The 18,392-nt window shown below is 31.6% G+C and overlaps 1 protein-coding gene across 1 annotated transcript in view; it reads right to left on the bottom strand.

Moving 5' to 3' along the window:
• sNPF-R (short neuropeptide F receptor) overlaps positions 1 to 18,392 on the bottom strand; it is a 515,234-nt gene that overhangs the window by 331,263 nt on the left and 165,579 nt on the right. The window contains exon 2 of the mRNA XM_075354365.1: positions 6,853 to 7,151. Within this exon, the coding sequence (XP_075210480.1) occupies positions 6,853 to 7,151 (299 nt within the window). The remainder of the gene's footprint in view (positions 1 to 6,852; positions 7,152 to 18,392) is intronic.

The following is an 18,392-nucleotide window of genomic DNA, read 5'->3' as shown; positions in this document are numbered from 1 at the left end:
TGTTATTTTTTCTGGCCAAAATTACCACATTAAATGAAAAATTGTTATACTGGGTTAAATAACAAATTCTACTTCAAAATAATTTTTTACCTCAGTTAAAATAATCCTTGTTTGAAAAATAGTGTATCCAATCACTTTTTCACACTTCATTTTGTAAAGATGTGCCAAGAAAGTAGAATAAAGGAAGTAGAAATACTTGTTCATAAAATCATTTTTAGAAAGCGTTCTGTAAAAGTTATTTGTTGATAAATTTAAATCGATTTAGTATACCATATGAATATTAAGATTTATGTAATGGAAGTTACATGCACAACACAAATTCAATAAAAAACTTGTAGGTAATGGAACAAAGTTTCCAAATTTGTTATCGTGTTATGAACAAAAACGTATGTTTGAAACCAAAATGTATAAGCTAATGGAAAATGTGCCCTCCAAGATAATTTATTCAAACATCTTTTCAAATTTTTTCAATGAAAAGTTTTAAAAATTAAATCAACTCATTGGTTCATCTATCTATTACTATTATTTATATTTAAAAAAAACCTTTGGTTAGAAAATAGATAAGTGTAGAGAATTTTTCATTGTAATCTGGTTTAATCGTACAATCCGGGATAGTAAATATTGTTCACAAATCACAAGGGCAAATAATTTTAGTAAATGTCTGTTTCAAATTTAATCAAACATGAAAAATTATTATACATGCTGTTTTGTCAGTATTTGAAATTTTTATGCTAAATCTCTTCACCTGATTGTCATATTAAACATTTTTAATATTCTTATATTCATCTTAAATCAATTAGATAGAACATTGGAATCGGATTATTGCGTATAATAAAAGCTAATGTTAACATAATAAATTTCAAGAAGACGTATGTTAGAATCAACTAGTCCTGAATATTTTTGAAAAGAAATTATTCTATAAATTATTATTCTAAACAGATAAACCGTTCAAATTCAGATATTACAAGCCTCACAACTTATATATTCCTCCTAGTTCATATTAACTTACGTAGCGTGAATCGCTTTCCAAGTTTTAAACTTCTCAATGGAATACGTCAGCATCTGAAAGATAACCATCTTTTTCCTGCCAAATTAACTACAACTTTTATAGCACTTTACGACAGCCCAATAAAGCGACAAGACCTCACTGGCAAGGGACAAGAATCTTGTCACTAACTGACATGATCTCTCTCACTAATAAAGTAATCGAATAAAACTAATCAGCTTTAATTGTGATCATGCATCCTATCTACCATACCACCTTTAGGACGTGGTTAGGATGTATGAAGGAATTACATCAATCAACAAAAGCGAAGTGTGTACTAAAAAATAAAACACGACCTACGAGGCCAAGACCACAGAATCTCTTTTCCGACCACTTAACTACTACGAGCACTTAAAAGTGTAATTTGCTTTATTTCTCTGTATCTGTAAAAGTTTTCTCAAAGCATTTCTAACTCGTTTATGAAAGAAATTAGAAGAGTTTTAGTCAAATTACTTTCAATAATTCAGCTTATAAAGACTAAAATAAAACACTAAAGCAATTCTGTATTTAATTGTTCACCAGGCAGCGTTGTATTTAAACAGTTATTGGAATTTATTTATTACTACTCTTTAATTTATTGGAAAAAACATGACAGTAACTTTTTAAGATAGTTATTTTTTTATTACAAAAACAGAACTGCATATGTTCCCTTTCTATTTCCGAAGACAGTTCATAATCCCAAGCTATCTAATATCTCTTATTCTTTCTCCACTTTAGCTGATTTAACATTTATCCAAACCTAACTTCATATTCTTTACACTAATAAAGATGTTAAATTTTTGCAGTTGTTTTTGCAGACCTTGTTCCGACTTAACAAATTCAGATCATCTATATAATACAAAACACTATAACTAATTTTTAAGACAATGAAAAGAGAGCTTAATTTATCTAACTTGAAAAGGGTTTACTGTTAAACAAAACCAAAGTGTAACCAACGGATCCCTCTAAGAATGTGTTTTCTAACAATAATAACTTAAAATTGTGGCACTTCAACTCCCAAATGAATTTTTAATAAGTACACCTTCTGCATATGAAGTTGTTAAAAAAAAAAAAAAAAAAAAAAACTACACTAATTTTCAACAAATAAATCTTTAAAAATATTTTGCTCATAAATAATGAGATTTCATTTTAAGTTTTCTCTGGTTTTAAGTCCCTGTTTTTTTATTCAACACATTATTATTAAGAAATATGAAAACATTCACAGCTATTATTCTAGTTTTCAAGATTATTAATTATGATTAATTGACGTGATAAATTATAAAATTAACTTGATAACAATTTCTATGTTTAATTTTTATTACTTTTTTATTTTTTTCATCTGAGTTGCACTGTCTCCCACAAGAATTCGTAGTAATAGAAAACGAAAAGATTTTAATAAATCCTACTTTATCTGTCAATCGATGTTAAGATTAATAATGATTACGAATTTACGTGAACAAGCAGTAGTAACTTATGTTAAAGGCTACTGAAATAAAACAAGAATGATCACAATGAAGGAAATTAAAGCAATTTCTGTCTGGTGAATTAAAGATGTTTTTGTTATTTTTTTGCTGGTAGAGATGTAAAACTGATTCACTTATCAATAACTAATACTGAAATTGTTATTAACTTATATTAAGCGCTTAGTATGCAATTATTTTCAAATTATTATTTTTTAAATTTATTTTATAAACCTTTAAGTTTTATATCGAAATATAAATATACACTCATAAAATATTCATGAACACCTAACAAAAACAGATTTTTCCACAGCATTCTATTTTGAAAGGATCCATAAGAATTTATACTTACAAAATTAAGTATCTAGAAAGAAGTTCAGTCTTGAAACTTGTTGGAAGAATTTAAAGTAGTATATTCAAAGTAATACATACAATTATTTTTTATATGTTTCCCTATAAAGCATACCTCTTTTAAAAATAATATACTATTTATTTTACACGCGCTTACCTTTTAAAAAGTCTTAAAATAAAAATGACGTCTTATGACACTTTATCGACTGTATTATTTCATACATATAGAATGTAAGCTATCAAAGATATAGGACATTTTCAGCTGTCATCCCAGCCCAAATCATAAAATGAGGCGGAAGGTGTTCGATTTTCTAAAAAATCTGAGGATTGCTTTTGCCAAGAAAAAAAATTCGGTTACGAGAGCTTCGATAAATCGCACATTCGTTTGAGAACATGTTATTTTTATCGTTTGTTCTTGGAAAGCATTCAAGCAATAACTGGCACGCAAAAACACGTCGATCAAGTTCATTGCCATTCAACTTATTAATTGTGACTAGAAGAAAACATTTAACTTTCAAATCCTTCAGCATATAATCTCGTATTGTCGATCTTGGATTTCCTAACTCTACAGAACGTTTGTGCATTGATTTTATCGGTGATCGTTGAATCGATGTATCCATAGCAGCACACCTCTCACCTTAAGTACTCGGCCTCCTACCGCGTGGCGCATCAAAAACAGTTCCTGTTGCAAAATACTTCTTCTCCCGTGTCAGTAACGGCCGTGACAACTTCCCAAACTCACAAAAAAGTCATTCGTGATGTCCTGCAATGTTTTATGAGTGTGTGGACGTTTGTGGACCCCCATACAATCTAAAAAACGCTTTTCAACAGTGAACATATTCTTACGTTGACAACTACAGTATGTTAAAAACCGTTTGTTCATTAAACATCGTTCCACAAGGTTCACCACGAATGAACACACCTAACGATTCCACAACACGGCTTATCCTCTTTACCTTTTCCAACAGCAGACAGCAATATCAGCGGTGAGAATTGGCAGCAGTCGATTCCGATTAAACTGGATTTATACAGTGTAAAGGCACTTCCCGACATATTAGATTGGCTATTAGAATACCATAACTATTTTAGATTCCATGTTTTAGGAATTAAAATTAATATGTAATTTTAGTATTACCCTGTTATAAAAATATTTGCTCTATTTATTAGACATTTATTTACATTTATATTTTAATAAATTTTTACCCGTCCAGCAACTGATCTTGTTCATCGCTAAGATGTAGGAATTTTTTATGAGGATTAATGATTTTAATTTATATTTATCTTTGAATTTGTTTTTTCGGTTTTTTTTGCGGAGTAAGAAGAATCACGTTTATTTAAAATTATTTCTGGCATCTCACGATATAAAAGAATATACCAGATAGGTATTAAAAAAACTCTCATAAACATTTCAGACGTTCGTATAAAAAGATAAGTATAATATTTTTAACTTTCCTAATAAATAGAACCTGCCTGTAGGATTTTGTTATTTTGATAAGCGGAAAAACGTAGCGAGGAATTAATTTAAATTTAGTTTATATCTTTATAGCAATCATAAAATTTATATTTTATGATGTTTTATATATTATTTTTATGATTGCAGTAAAGATATAAAACTTAAATAAAGATATATAAGGAACATAACGAAAAAAATAAAATTCTATAATTTAAAAATATTTAATGTTCACAAGAGAAAATCTTCGTTACAGATTGAAAAAATGTTCTTAACAATCACATTTCAACGTCTCCTCTCATCAGGGTATTTCTTTCTTTAAATGCTTTTGTCTAGTATTTTTGCGGCTCGTTCTTTGTTTACATTTTCTTTCTTTCTTGACAACCCATTTTGTAATGAAGTATGTGATGTGTGTGATAAATATTCATTTCATTCTGCTAACTAGAGAAAATGTTTAATAATCATAAAATAGTATAACTAATCCCGTACATGAATATTATCAAATAGTGGGTAATATGCACTGAGTTAAATAAACGTTTAATAATGCCTGTTTAATGTAAAATAAATAAATGCAAAATTATTAATCTTGTAGGAATTCAATTTTTTTGTGCGTTTATTTCAGTATAAAGAGAATACTGTTTTATCTTGTTTTTTTACAATACATTGAATGGTTTTCAAAATAAAGTCAAGCCTCTGTAAACGTAAAAGTTGCACCAAAAGTTCAAAATGTTGACGATACGAGTGGAGTTATACAAACAGCATTAAATACCATTACATTACAGATAACAAAATATACGAGTATTCTAAACTTTACAATTGTTATAATAACAAAGTTGCTAGGAAGGGAAGACTTTTAAGTAAGAATGATCGAGAGGTGAGAATGGAAACCAGAAAGATGTATGGGATTAAGTGGAGATAAAACTAATGATTAAATATATCACCTGAAAATTCTTAATTCTGGACCTCATTTTATAGAGAGTACTAACATACATTCCCTTTGGCAACAGAATTAGATGATCTGAGTCATCCATAAAATTGTTCAATTTTGTTAGTAAGTCACATTTTTCAATTCAAAATATTAAAATAGATGTTTTAGGCTGAAAGAGACAAAACTAATCATGAAATAGTGAAAATTAATCCATTTTTTCTAGAGATAATACTAGCAGTGATTGATTTGGAGTTATCCAAATTCAATGTTCTTCAAGTACCGCTACCTGCGTTATTAGCTTCTTAGTATTGTCACCGGGCCGTTCGTTATACTGCAAATATTGTTGCCCGCTATTCATTTTCTTCTGTTTAATTCACTTTGTTATCTGTTATAATAATTATCAGTATTAAATTTTGCTAAATTATTTTCAATTCCTGTTCTGTCTCATCTGCTTTCTTCCTGTTTCCAATGATCACATATTTCTTAACGAGCTGAATGTGTGCCAAGTTTAATCGTCTAATTAGTATTACCTAACCTAGACTATTAAATTAATTTTTAGTGAGCCCTCCTGAGAGGTTATGTCAGCCAAACTTATCTGTATACTCATTACTTACTCGTTATTTATATAGTCATTATAGAGTAACCCTACAATATTACCTTCGACAGAACTTCTTTACTAGATTTTGATTCGTTTGAAATTGTATCACCAAGCTCACTTATAGCTTTTTCGTTCACTAAATAATTCTGTATCCTTTACTTATGATGTTTTGATTTCGATTGCAATCGTAGGTACGTTACTCGAATCGGTCATTGTGTTAAGTCTTCTCAAAATAACATTTGAAAATATATTTATAAACTTTCTTTACGAATAACATTATATAAAAATATGTGTCTGCTTCGGTGTTGCAAAGCCTTTCAACTGTAATTATTTTAATCACAAATGATCATCCCATATACATGTTTTTAATAGAATTATTTACAACCAAAATTTACTTCTGGTTATTCCTTTTGTTTTATTTACGTTTAGGTGATTTATTTTCAAATTTAAGAGTTTATTTAAAATTTTGTGTTGCAAAATTTTTAAGCAGTTGAAAAGGCACTAACCACGACTATTGTAATGAATCTATAAATGTGAAGTATTGATATATAAACTCACTGTGTAAGGAATTTTTGTGTACTACATTTGTGTTAAATTTTCAACATTGTATTTTTCTGCTTATTTTATTTATTACTCATCAGTAACATTGTCATAAATTACTAAATACATTTTTCTATTTTATAACAACATTCTCGACTTTGCTCTAAAAAAGAATTATAATATTGTTCTTTAATATTTCCTTGTCGTCTGATGCGATTAAGTAGGTTTTTCTAGACTAAATTCCAACCGTTTTGGTTGAGAGCTAAGTTCTGTGTCTTTATCTCACAAGCTTTTAGTTTTGAAACCTAACACTTATCATACTGAAACAAATTCTACATATTAATTTTATTTTTATTATTTGTTTTCAGAAATTATAATAAATTTACAAATTGCACAAGGATCACAACTAACACAATAACACAATTCTTATATAATAAAGTGTGATTTACTTAGTATATCACTTAATATAATAAAATAGTAATAATCTGTATTTCCTCTTACCTGTCTAAGAGATTCTGAAGGCCAATTTTCATCGCAGATAAATACACGGTCTTCGTGACCCTTCATGGGTCCATGATGCATATAAATTCCGTACGGTAATGTTGCACACATACTGAATATCCAGATCAGCAAAATTATCGACAGACATGTTGAGAGTTTCATTCGAGGTTTAAAAGGATGAATAATCACAACGAATCTGTCGATCGCTATTGAAGTTAATGTTAAAGTGGATATATATACACTGGTGCCTTGCGCATAAGCTACTAAGTGACACAAAGCACGGCCAAACATCCAGGTATCTGCAAAAAGAATTAAGAATTTTAAAAATATAACTTCAATGTGCAGCTCTTAAGTATTAATAAACTTATAATTAATGCAAAATCAAAGTAGAAACAAATATTTACAGTTGATCGTTACCTAATATTGTAATAATCATGATGGTAGCTATAAGAGTAATAACAAAGTAAAAATAACTGTAATTATATTAAGGCAAAATTATATCTGTGGGTAGAAATATTTCACATTTGAATCAAGATCTCTCTGGAATATCAGTGCAAGAATTAGGAAATAGTACCTGCAATTGTTATGTCAATGATAATACGGTTTTATGGTACACTTTATATCACCCACATCAATATCACTGTGACTTATTAAATAAAAACTATAGGCTATGTAGATGATATCTCCCTTATCGTAATATCAACGAATTATATAAAAATCATTAGATGTAGATGACAAAAAATTTAACAAATTTTACCAGAAGATTTAATTTTCATTCATGAATTTTTAGCTACCAAACTTATTATGATTGCAGTCTTACTTATAATTATTAAAATTACTAGTTAACTATTCACTTACTTAAAGTGCTTAAGAGTTTATGATAAAATGATTTACTTTAAAACCGTCAAATTATACTAAAATTTGATTCAGGACTTTGAATTACCGTTTGAATATAGTAATAATAGAGAAACAATAAGCTTGGAAAGTAACTAAACAAATATTCCACGTCATGAATTACTCAAACTTACCAAACAGTTATTCACAGATTAGAAAGTAGTTATTGTCTACAGTTTTCCTCCTGAATTGAAGTAGTTATATTTTTTCATAACAGAAACAGAAAAGGAACATAACTTGGTCGCATTATTTTATTTGTTAATGTCACTCACAGCTTTAAAGCATGTGAAGTATCTTAGGTAAGAATTTACCAGTCCGAGGCCCTAAATTTGAGAGTAGTATTACTGTACGTACAAACCAGTCCTTATAGCGAACAGACTAAAGATACAACACAGAGCTAAACACCATTTGAAGTGTTGTATGAATAGTGAGTGATTTGGGATTGTAGGATAGGTTGAGTAAAAGAAACAACATTTCCAGTGAATTTTTTATTGCAGCGTTCATATTTTTCCTCGAATGGAATGTCTATTAGTTTTCACAATAGTTGCGTAATCTTTGAGAGTGAATTTTGACTAAATTCAGGTCTCCTTCAAACAGTGGCATTCAACTTGCATTACATATTTCTTAATAATAAGCGTTCTACGCTATAAAGTATTTATTAAACATAAGGAACCAAAATATCAAGCCCAGCAGGACGAAATTATGAAGACTATCACCGTGCCACGTCGAGCTGCAAAGAAAACCACTGCAACAAATTATAGAATTAGTAGAATGACGAGGAAAGTGGATCAACCGATTATAAAAATTAAAATACTTAGGAGCACCAAGATCTGTATGAATAAAACTATATACTGTTAATCATAAAACCTAATTAAGTTGCCTCGAAGTAACACCTCAAAAATAGTAGCTATTATGAGATGTCAAAAAATCTTATGACAGTACAATTAAAATACGTTAATATTTTGTATTTCCTTCAGGATTAGACATACTAAAAAAATCGTTTTATAACGGTACAAGAATTTATACATTTGAAGACAGCAAATGTTTAGAAAGAAAATATGTATTTCTAAAATCTCTAACCCCTCACAAATCACAGCTGCTGTGAGTGGGTGACTGGGCCCCTTACAGTTGACACAATCATAGACTGTATTTTATGAGGGGTGGAGAGGTTTCGTGCGGTAACTGACTTTGTGACACGGATACTCCAACAAAAAGCCAGGAAGGATGGTGCGGCGAGGAGTTGAGAGACAGCCCTCTGCAAAGCTGCCATTCGTCTGTTCTTGCGCGGATGTGCGGCAGTGATGAGGCATGGGACTTCCTCATTCCTTCACGAAAAAGACCGAGACCCGGTGTGAGTGCCCTGCCCAGGGTGCTCTCACTAGAGTCATTGGCGTCTAGACCGAGTCCCGGCTTCTGGAGTGGCGTCTAGGAACGATATTGTCGGGCTTGTGTATGTCGTAGGGGTTAGAGGCAGGCAATGCAAAGATCTAACGGGCGGGCTGTCCTGTCGGACTAGACTTATGACCAGTAGACGGGGAGGCCCGTTTGAGTAGAGAATCCCCTGGGCTGTGCTATGCTTTCTTGTGGATCCGGCCAGGGGACTAGTGGGAAAAAATTCACTGGGCTCATCTCCGGTTTATCTTTATTAAAATAAATTTCTATAAGATAATATTCCAAACCATGTAGCGGTCGGCTTGTCCTGCAAAGCAAAAATCTGAAAGAAACCATCTTATGTTCCATTTTATGAATTGAATCGTTTACACAAAAGACATAGAAAATAATAAACAAATCCTTGTTAAAGGATGAAAAACAACTATTCGTTAGAAAAAAATCAAAACTTTTCGGAAAAAAACCCAGTATTCTCCTTGGAGTAACCGAAGGAATATTTTAAAACGACATAAGTTCAGCATTACTTTGACTAAAAAATTTGCATCCATCTCAACCAAGATTTAAAAATAAAAGTAAATTCGTTGAAAGAGGGAATATGTATAATATTATTATCCTAAAGATAATAATTGCAAATAACGATATACAATACGAAAAAATGAAGTTAAGAGTAAAGGATCATTTGGTTATTATAATATGCAACCTCAAAGAAATCAGATTTGGCTCAAGATAACTTAGAAATGTCATAAAACAGAATGATTACGAATTAATAAAAAGAATGTTTAAAAAAAGAGAAACTGGAAAGTTGAGAAATACTTCACTGACAATTATAACAAATATTTATTATTCAATTTTGAGAACGGAGATTGCAAAAAAATATCTTTTCTAAATTTTGATTAAAGTTGGAGAGTCGTCAAAACCAAGATCTTTGACGATAAAATTTTCACTTGTGATAAGCTTTCATCTTATACTGCAACCTTAAAAAATTGATATGACTGGTCAGTAGATGTGAAAGTTTTGTGGTTCTTGGAGTGGATTTAAGGAAATGATTTACATTCTATTTATAGTTTCATTTTATATTCAATGTTATTTTTTTTATTTATATACAATTATTGAAATAAATTTTCGGTATAAGTTTATAATTATTGTTTTCATTTAAATTATAATTTAATTTTAAATTAATTTATTTACTTCTAGTTTTGCTTATTCTTTATTTTTACTTTTAATAATCCAATATCTACGACGATCAACGTTTTAAGCGTAGTTAACTGTTTAATTTTACTTATTTTAATGGGGTAATTTTAATATTAATATTATTCATACATTTTTTAGTTCCTTGTACCAAGTAAAGAAACTATTTTGATCGCGAAAAGTTTCGGTTTTTCAGATATCAATTATTTATTAATAATTATTAACCAGTGATTGTAAAAAAACCTTTATAATAAATAAATTCAATAATAAAAAGAAAAATTAAATCAGAAGTTATTAGTGAAATAAAATTTTATATACTTTTAAAATTGTGTATATGTAATTTTATAGGCATTATTACATATATGTATATGAATGGATTTGGTGAAACATTTGATTATTTAATATTAATTGAAAATTCTAATTTAGAATCGTAATATTTTGGATTTAATAGTTTAATTTCTGTTTACTTTTATTTATTTATTCTGTAATTTTTGTTTTTATCTAGATTAAAGTTAACTACAGAGTGACTGAAAGATAGACCCTCACAAGGACAACAAATCCACTGAGGCAGACATGCCCGATCTTTAATAAATTACAATAAAATTTTATCTTTTAGTTCATTAGTTTTCTGATATTGTCAGACAATATTCTTCCTAAGTCGAAGTTGATCATCATTTCGTTTATTTGTTTCTTGTGGCCAATCATTTAATTTCTCTTTGCTTTGATATAATTCTTCAGATCTTAATTTGTGTACACGTATTCTAGTTTTCAAATTTTCTCTCTCTATGTTTATCATTCTATCTTTTAATCATTTTATTCTTTCCTTGGTCTTAACGTTTTCTTCTTCTTTATATTTATCACATTCTCTTAATCTTTTTATTCCTTCTTTGGTTTTAAAATTTTCATCTCCTTTATATTTATCATCTTCTCTTAATTTTTTATTCTTCCCTTGCTTTTAACATTTTCTTTATCTCTATACTCTCCTTCTTGTCTATTTGAGATATATTTCTTCATTTTACTTTTGTTTTTCCTGTATGATTATTTATTTTTCATTTTTGATTATTTATCAATAATGCAAAAATTAAAATTGAAAATTTTACACCGTAAGTTCGAAATTAACATTTCTAACTAGTATACAGGAATTTATTAAACAGAATAGTTTAATTACTATTAAATTTTATTTAAATGACACGCCAGAAATCTGATAATTTGTTATTCAGTAACTCACGAAGATACGAATAATACTGATCTAGTAATGCGAGTAATAAAGGAACTTTTACTCTATACTAATATTTCATGTAAGATTGTTAAATTAATAATTGTATAAATAATTGACGTTAATAAAAACTGATATTTCAGCAACTTTTTTAACTATCCACTTTATTAAAAAATTAGAGGATCGTATCTCGCTTTCAAATGATACAAGAAGTGCAACAAAAAATATGTATTTGTAAGTTAATAGGCGTACAAGAAATTCATGTGGTGTCCAATCAGATTTTTCATTTTATCAATAATAAATATCTAATAACATATAAAATATGATTAATATGTATTCCTAACAAGATAAAAGAAAGCAATTCTTTCAATAAAGGTAGAAAATTTTAATGATATTAAGGAGGAGTTTAATGAAAAAGAAAATTTTTAATAACAAATTCTTGAGAAGAAATTGTATTTTGTAACTAGTGGAGCGAATAAATACAGTATTTAATTTTTCATTGAATTTTAAGTAAATAATGAGCCCCAAGTTTAAATGAATAAAATTATATTTTTTTGCAACTTCTAATGTCTTTACTAAACTTATCCATTAATTAGTAGAAACTAGTCAAGAATATTTATTTTAATTAGTAAATGCTTAAAACAAGGTTAATAAAAGTTTGCTTTTACTGTAGTTTAAAGCAAATACTCAATGAAAACCAGCTTTGAAATGAAAAATTGAAAAAAGAAATAGGTATATTCTACTTAAAACCGACTAACACAAGTATCTTTAAAGCTACACAATCGGAAAAAATTTAATGTTCGTCGGAATATCCGTTCTGACGATTGTAAACAATTACTTCAGTTTTGAGAAACCTTCGTAAGTACCATAAAAAATTGTTCTTAGTGAGTCTCACGAAATAATAAGAGATGCTTTAACACTAAAATAAAAAATTGAGGTATTTTTAAGTTAAGTTGAATCGTTAATTAATTATCGTTTCAAACAGATGAAGAAAAAATAAGCTTTGCATAATTTGTAATTAGTTTCATAATCGTTAACACTTTGTTAACCGTTCCGTTGGGCCATTTTTATATATTTTTTGATGATTTATTCACTATATAAGTTTGAAGCTAGTACATGTGGATATGAAATTAAAATTTTTTAGCGTATGAAAAATGTCATATCTGATAAGTATTGAACTTGGACCCTTCAGATGAGAACCACGGAGATCGGCAAACTGCAGTTTCTTTACTTCTAATTCTCCTCCACCTAAGTGAAATTTTAATTTTTGTGTCATCATACAACAAGCTGCAACTGGTAATTAAAGGGCTAGTAGCTGCATTGCGTACTCGTTAGAGGTGCGATATAATACGTTCTCTTTTGAAGAAGATTTTTGTTTTACGTTCAATACTCACAGTAGACGTGATTCTTCAAACTAATTGACACAATTTTCGTTGGTAGTTTTATTAACTTCCAATCCAACCCTTGTTTTTCCCGGAATTTAATTTAAAACTACATTTGCAAATATATTATCATTTAAAGAAAACCGATCTTCCAATTATTACAGAGTTTTTTCTTATCGCTAGTTTTATTGTATTAGCTATTTTCCTAATTTCCATTTTAACGTTATTTAAAATTTCTTCAGGTTTTATATTTTCTATCTAGCCCCATTTCATATATTTGTTAAGTACAACCAAGCCTTCTCTTCAGACTTCAAAACTGACGTCTACAATGGTCTACACACAAACGTTGCAGTTTTTCAATGGATTAAATAAACATGTTCTACGGTAATCCTTTGTCAATTTTACAGTGGAATTAATAGAAAACAGTTTTGTCATTGCAGGACATAAATAAAAATTAAATTAGTTACCGAAAATGTTATTATTATGATTATTATAAAAATTATTATTATTATAGCCTAACAATTTATTATCAAGAAGGGTTATTTTTTTATGCAGACCCTTTAAATTTTCCTTTTTATAGCGTTCTTTTTTTAATCTTATAGTTTTATTATCGAGTTCAATTTATAGAAGTATACTTTGTGGAAACCAAACGTAAGACATGGAGTACGTGTCGAGATTTGAGAGAGAGCAGACATTTTGTTCGAGCTCCGTTTTTGTCATACGTTTGTGCTTCCGTTTCCATTTGTTGTTCGTTTAAATTATTAGTTGTTTTGTGCTATTTTTTCGTGTTTTTGTTAGGTTTTTGGGAAGAGTTTTTGTGTTTTTTTTTGTTGATAGTACCGTTTTGGTTAGCTTCCGCACAGGTTACTCCTGATACTAATTACTAATTACCAATTTATTGTTTGCGCCTGTTTTAATTGAATTTAATTTAAGCGTTTTCCTTGTGTTTTTTTTTTTTGTTATTTGTTGTTAATTTAACTATTTTCATTGTCTTTGTTTAATATTTGCCTACGGTTTCTAAGGTATATTTATCTTAATTACCCAGCTGATTACTTGCTTCTTAGTATCGTTGTACAAGCCTTCTCGTGCCACTGCTAATTCGCTTAGCCCTTAGGGCTGCAAACAATGCTTCCCAATGTACATAATTAAAGGAATTCTGAACATCAAGGAGAATAGCAACCGGAATGGGCCTTGTATCCAAGGTCCCGACTGTCGCCTTTGACCAGGCGACACACATGTCTCACAGCATTGGGAGCCGATCTGATGCTCATAAAATCCTCCATGAAGTTCAATGTCCATTTTCAAACAAGCATCAATCATCTTCTCTAGAATTTTAAAAATCGAGTTAATCACACAAATCGGACGATAAACATCTAGTCGGTCCGGCTTCGGCAGGAATACAAAATGGAATTTGATCCACTCCTAAAGGATACAAACAGATAGCACCAGACCATTCAAAACATCCAGCAGCTCCACTGGCGTCTTCTCCACGAGTATTCGTATAGCTTCCATGGGGATACCATCTAGTCCTGAACTCGTATGACGTTTCAGCCACTTCCCGGCCTGTAGCAGTTCTTCCATGATGAATAATGATGATTCATCAATAATAGTCTCCTCTCTCAGGGGATCATCCTCCCTAGGAAACAGACTCCGAACAGCCCCCAAGACTTGTTCCTCTATTAGAATCAGAACCCGTCTACCAAACTTGCCGATAACCAGTCAAGCCATTCCTCCATGGGTCCTTATCAATGGCAGCACAAAGTTGCCGCCATTCCTTCTTGGCTTTTTTAATCGCCGCCTTGTATGTACCACTGTTCGTCGCAAAAATACGACTAGGATTTAGTTGGTCATCCGTAGTACCTCGTTTCATAGCCCGTTGGAGGGATCTTCTAGCTGCCCATGCTGCCACTCTGGGGCGAGCGATGTCGTCCATTCACCAGTATGGCGAGAAGGGTTACAAGAAATCAAAACACCTGCTGCGGCACAGACATCTCGAATCACCGCCACCAGTTCCTCTGGTGACAACCCACTAGTCAGCCGGGCCGGGATCGTTTCACCAAGCCGGATACAGGCTCGCTTGGAGATGATTTTCCGTTCCGGGCGAAAGATGCCCGTGGAAGTCCTCGTGGCAAATTCGACAAAAAGAGATCTGAAAGCGACTCCTCTTTGAGTACGTCCCAATCCTTATAGCAACTACCTGCTCACCGACACTAAGGTCAAGTCAATGGTGGACAAATAAGGTCTCCTTGAGAATGCTGCCATCTGTGTATTGAGGCACATCAGCCGCGCGGCTGCTACCCTATCTCGGAAGTCCATCCCAACAGATGGAGCCGATTTTGCATTAAAACCACCAGACTTTCATTCCAATGACGCCTAATTTCCAAAAATAAACTCTCAAGGAATTCAACATAAACATCAAAACCGGAATTTGGAGATAAATAGCAAGTGAATACCATCAGGACACAAAGATTTGCCCAAACGTACCCTCTACCAGATAACCTGACACCACTGGCACTCCTGTCTTTAAGAACCCGATCGCTACCGATGATATACTGTCCAGTAACCGCATTGCATTAGGGGAGACTGAGGCGGGCGGCTCAGAAAGAATGATAACATCTGCAGATCGTCGAAGCGCCACTTCCCAGTACACGTCACGAGAACGTCGTGCTCCTGCCAGTGTTGATTTGCAAGAACTTCATGTTCGGGCGGTACAATCATCCATCCTGTGGCCCTCGGAACCACAAATGCCACATCTTCGTGAGCTGGTACATTGAGCCCAATGGTCCCCTTTCTGGCCACAAGTGAAACACATCTTCGTGAGGTCGGGACCCTTGCAGCCTGATGACATGTGTCCCAACCCCTCCAGCAATTGAAGCACCGCTTCTCCGGGTCTCGCATGCGGACTTGGAAATGTACCCAGGTCTAGTTCAACCAAAGCAATTAGTCGTTTCACCATCCCATATGTCGTAATGACAGTGGCATTCTCCGTCCTACCAAACGCATGGCGGAGGGAAGACGCACGAAAGTCAGCGTCCGCTCTGACCACCTGCCACACTACGCCCACCACCGCAGCTTCAGTCACAGAATCCTTAAAATCGTGTATATTCACTACAGTACGCCAGCTCTCCCGTGACCGTAGGTCAACCTGGAATCTTGGTGTGTTGCCACGGATAACTGATTTCAGGAACGCCGCCTTCTCAGCTCCTCTCATCCGTATGCACAGCTCACCCCCGCTGCCTTGCCGTGAAGACAAAATATCTACCCGAGGTAGTCTAGCACCGTCAACACGTGATTAACCATACACTATTTTTCCTTGCTTCGAGCGCAGTCCCTTGCCAGCCCTTGTCTTCCCGCCAGTAGAAACAGACATAGACTCTATCATAGACACGGATAATTCAGTCCCCCTGCAACGCAGAACTTACCCTGGCGAAGGGCGGAAAAAAATTCTGCTCATATAATTCCTCTCCTCTACTCTCCCCAGAAGAAACGGACAAGGAGCATTCAGTAACAACCACTCCATGCCTCGTGTCTCGTAAACTATCGCGAGAAGGCTTTCTCACCGTTTTTCCCAGTTGTAAAGTACAGTCATCAAGGGAATTCGGCAATGGTTCCTGCTTAGTTCCAGAACCAGGCATTTCCAATTAAATGTGATTCAAAATAAGAAAATAAACCACATTTTAAATAAGAAAATTACGAAAAAAATAAATATCAAACGGCTTGTAAACAAACTTTTTTACGTACATAAACTGACCCTAGCAACCATTAGCAACGCTAGCTTACCACCAAAATTTCAGCTAAATAATTTTTAAAACATCAAAAAACAACTCAAAATTTCAAAAGGACACAACAAAACTAATTAACCTAATTAAACTAATTAACACAAACAAATGAACGGAACAAGTAAACCAAGAAACTTTGAAAGAAGAAGTCAAGGACGGAGCGAAAAAAAACGCAACCATGTGTTCTAGTAGAAGCGTTTGTCCAATGACCGATATTTAATGTGACTTTTGTTTACCCACCGAATTGATATTAAATAAATTCTTTAATATTACATAATTTCTTCGATTGTAGTAAAGTTAGTTTTCAAAGAATAATGAACAAAATAAGATAATTTTGTTAAATAACGGAAATTTTCAATTTTCATTTTTTTGAAAATATTTGCTTAGCCCTATGGAAAAAAAAATGGAGTAAAGTAATTAGACAGTTGAATAATATGAAATTTTGTTGAACAAAGTGAGAATAAGTTAATAATAGAGAACTACCAGTTATCGTTGTTGTGTATGTGTATTTGTGTTGGTGGTCGTAAACTTGTCTACACTCTTTTACAAATTACTATCTTTTTTTTTTACGTGTATGCTAAAAAATTTTTCATTTTTATAGTTGATAAAACCTATCACAAAGAACACGAGAATAGCAATTATTCGAAAATGAGCGATTATCTGTTAAAAGTGGAATGACCAATTACATGCAGGAAAATTTAATTAATCTGTTTCGTTGAAAAACTATTATTAAACCTTTTAGAACGTTTTACTGTTGTTTATTAATAGTGCATGCCCTTCAATCTATATGCTAATGTCTAGGCTAGTTGTTTTTATTGCAAGCAACAATTGTTGCTACAGGATTGTTTTCCTTTGAAATTAATTAATTCATACTTAAATATTCTTCTACGGAAGGAAAAAAGAGTACATGTAAAGCATTGCAGTAGTTTATTCTTGCACACTATTTGTCTGGGCATTTAATATTTTATAAAAAGTAAAGAATTTGAAAATTAACTGATACCATTCAGAGTTTCATTTATGAGCAAAATGTTAATTATATAAGGATTCCCTGTGGTTAACAGAATAAAGATAAAACTTGTAAAACTGAATGTCAGCTGCATTTCTATAGACTTGGAATACTTAAAAGGAAGACGTTAGACTCAGTGAAGTATAAAAATTATACAAATATTTACTCCAGTGAAAAATGAAACCAAAAGTTTGAATTTCAGAACACAAACGAATATTAACAAAAGCAATATAAAATTAAACATAAAATCTAATTGTAAATCATTTTATATAAATTTGAATATAATTTAAACAACATTACCGGAAGATCGTTTTTCGCGTGTTTCCTGTTTCTTAAACTAATTAAAGGAATTAGATTTTGAAATAGACACATAACTGCGACAGTTATAATTGAATTCTCGTGTGGAATAACGCACTTTGGTATTAATCTCCTATCCACATGGTCGTTAGTGAATTCTAATATTATTATCTATAACATCAAAGTCCTACAATAACATCGTAATCCTTACACTGATGGCTAGTTAATGTCTCATCAAGTGACCGTTCATACATATAACGAGTAAGCTCTGAAACAGGAAAGTCTTTATAACAGTCAAAACAAATCTTCAATTACAACTGCACTTTATTAAATAAAAATACAAAATAAATTGAAATTATAATTGCATTAACTATACATTTTTAAAAAAT

This window comes from Lycorma delicatula, chromosome 1 (genome assembly GCF_047948215.1).
Source record: "Lycorma delicatula isolate Av1 chromosome 1, ASM4794821v1, whole genome shotgun sequence".
NCBI classification, from domain to species: domain Eukaryota; kingdom Metazoa; phylum Arthropoda; class Insecta; order Hemiptera; family Fulgoridae; genus Lycorma; species Lycorma delicatula.
The sequence above is the reverse complement of the archived record's forward strand: the minus strand, read 5'-3'. Positions and strand labels throughout refer to the sequence as shown.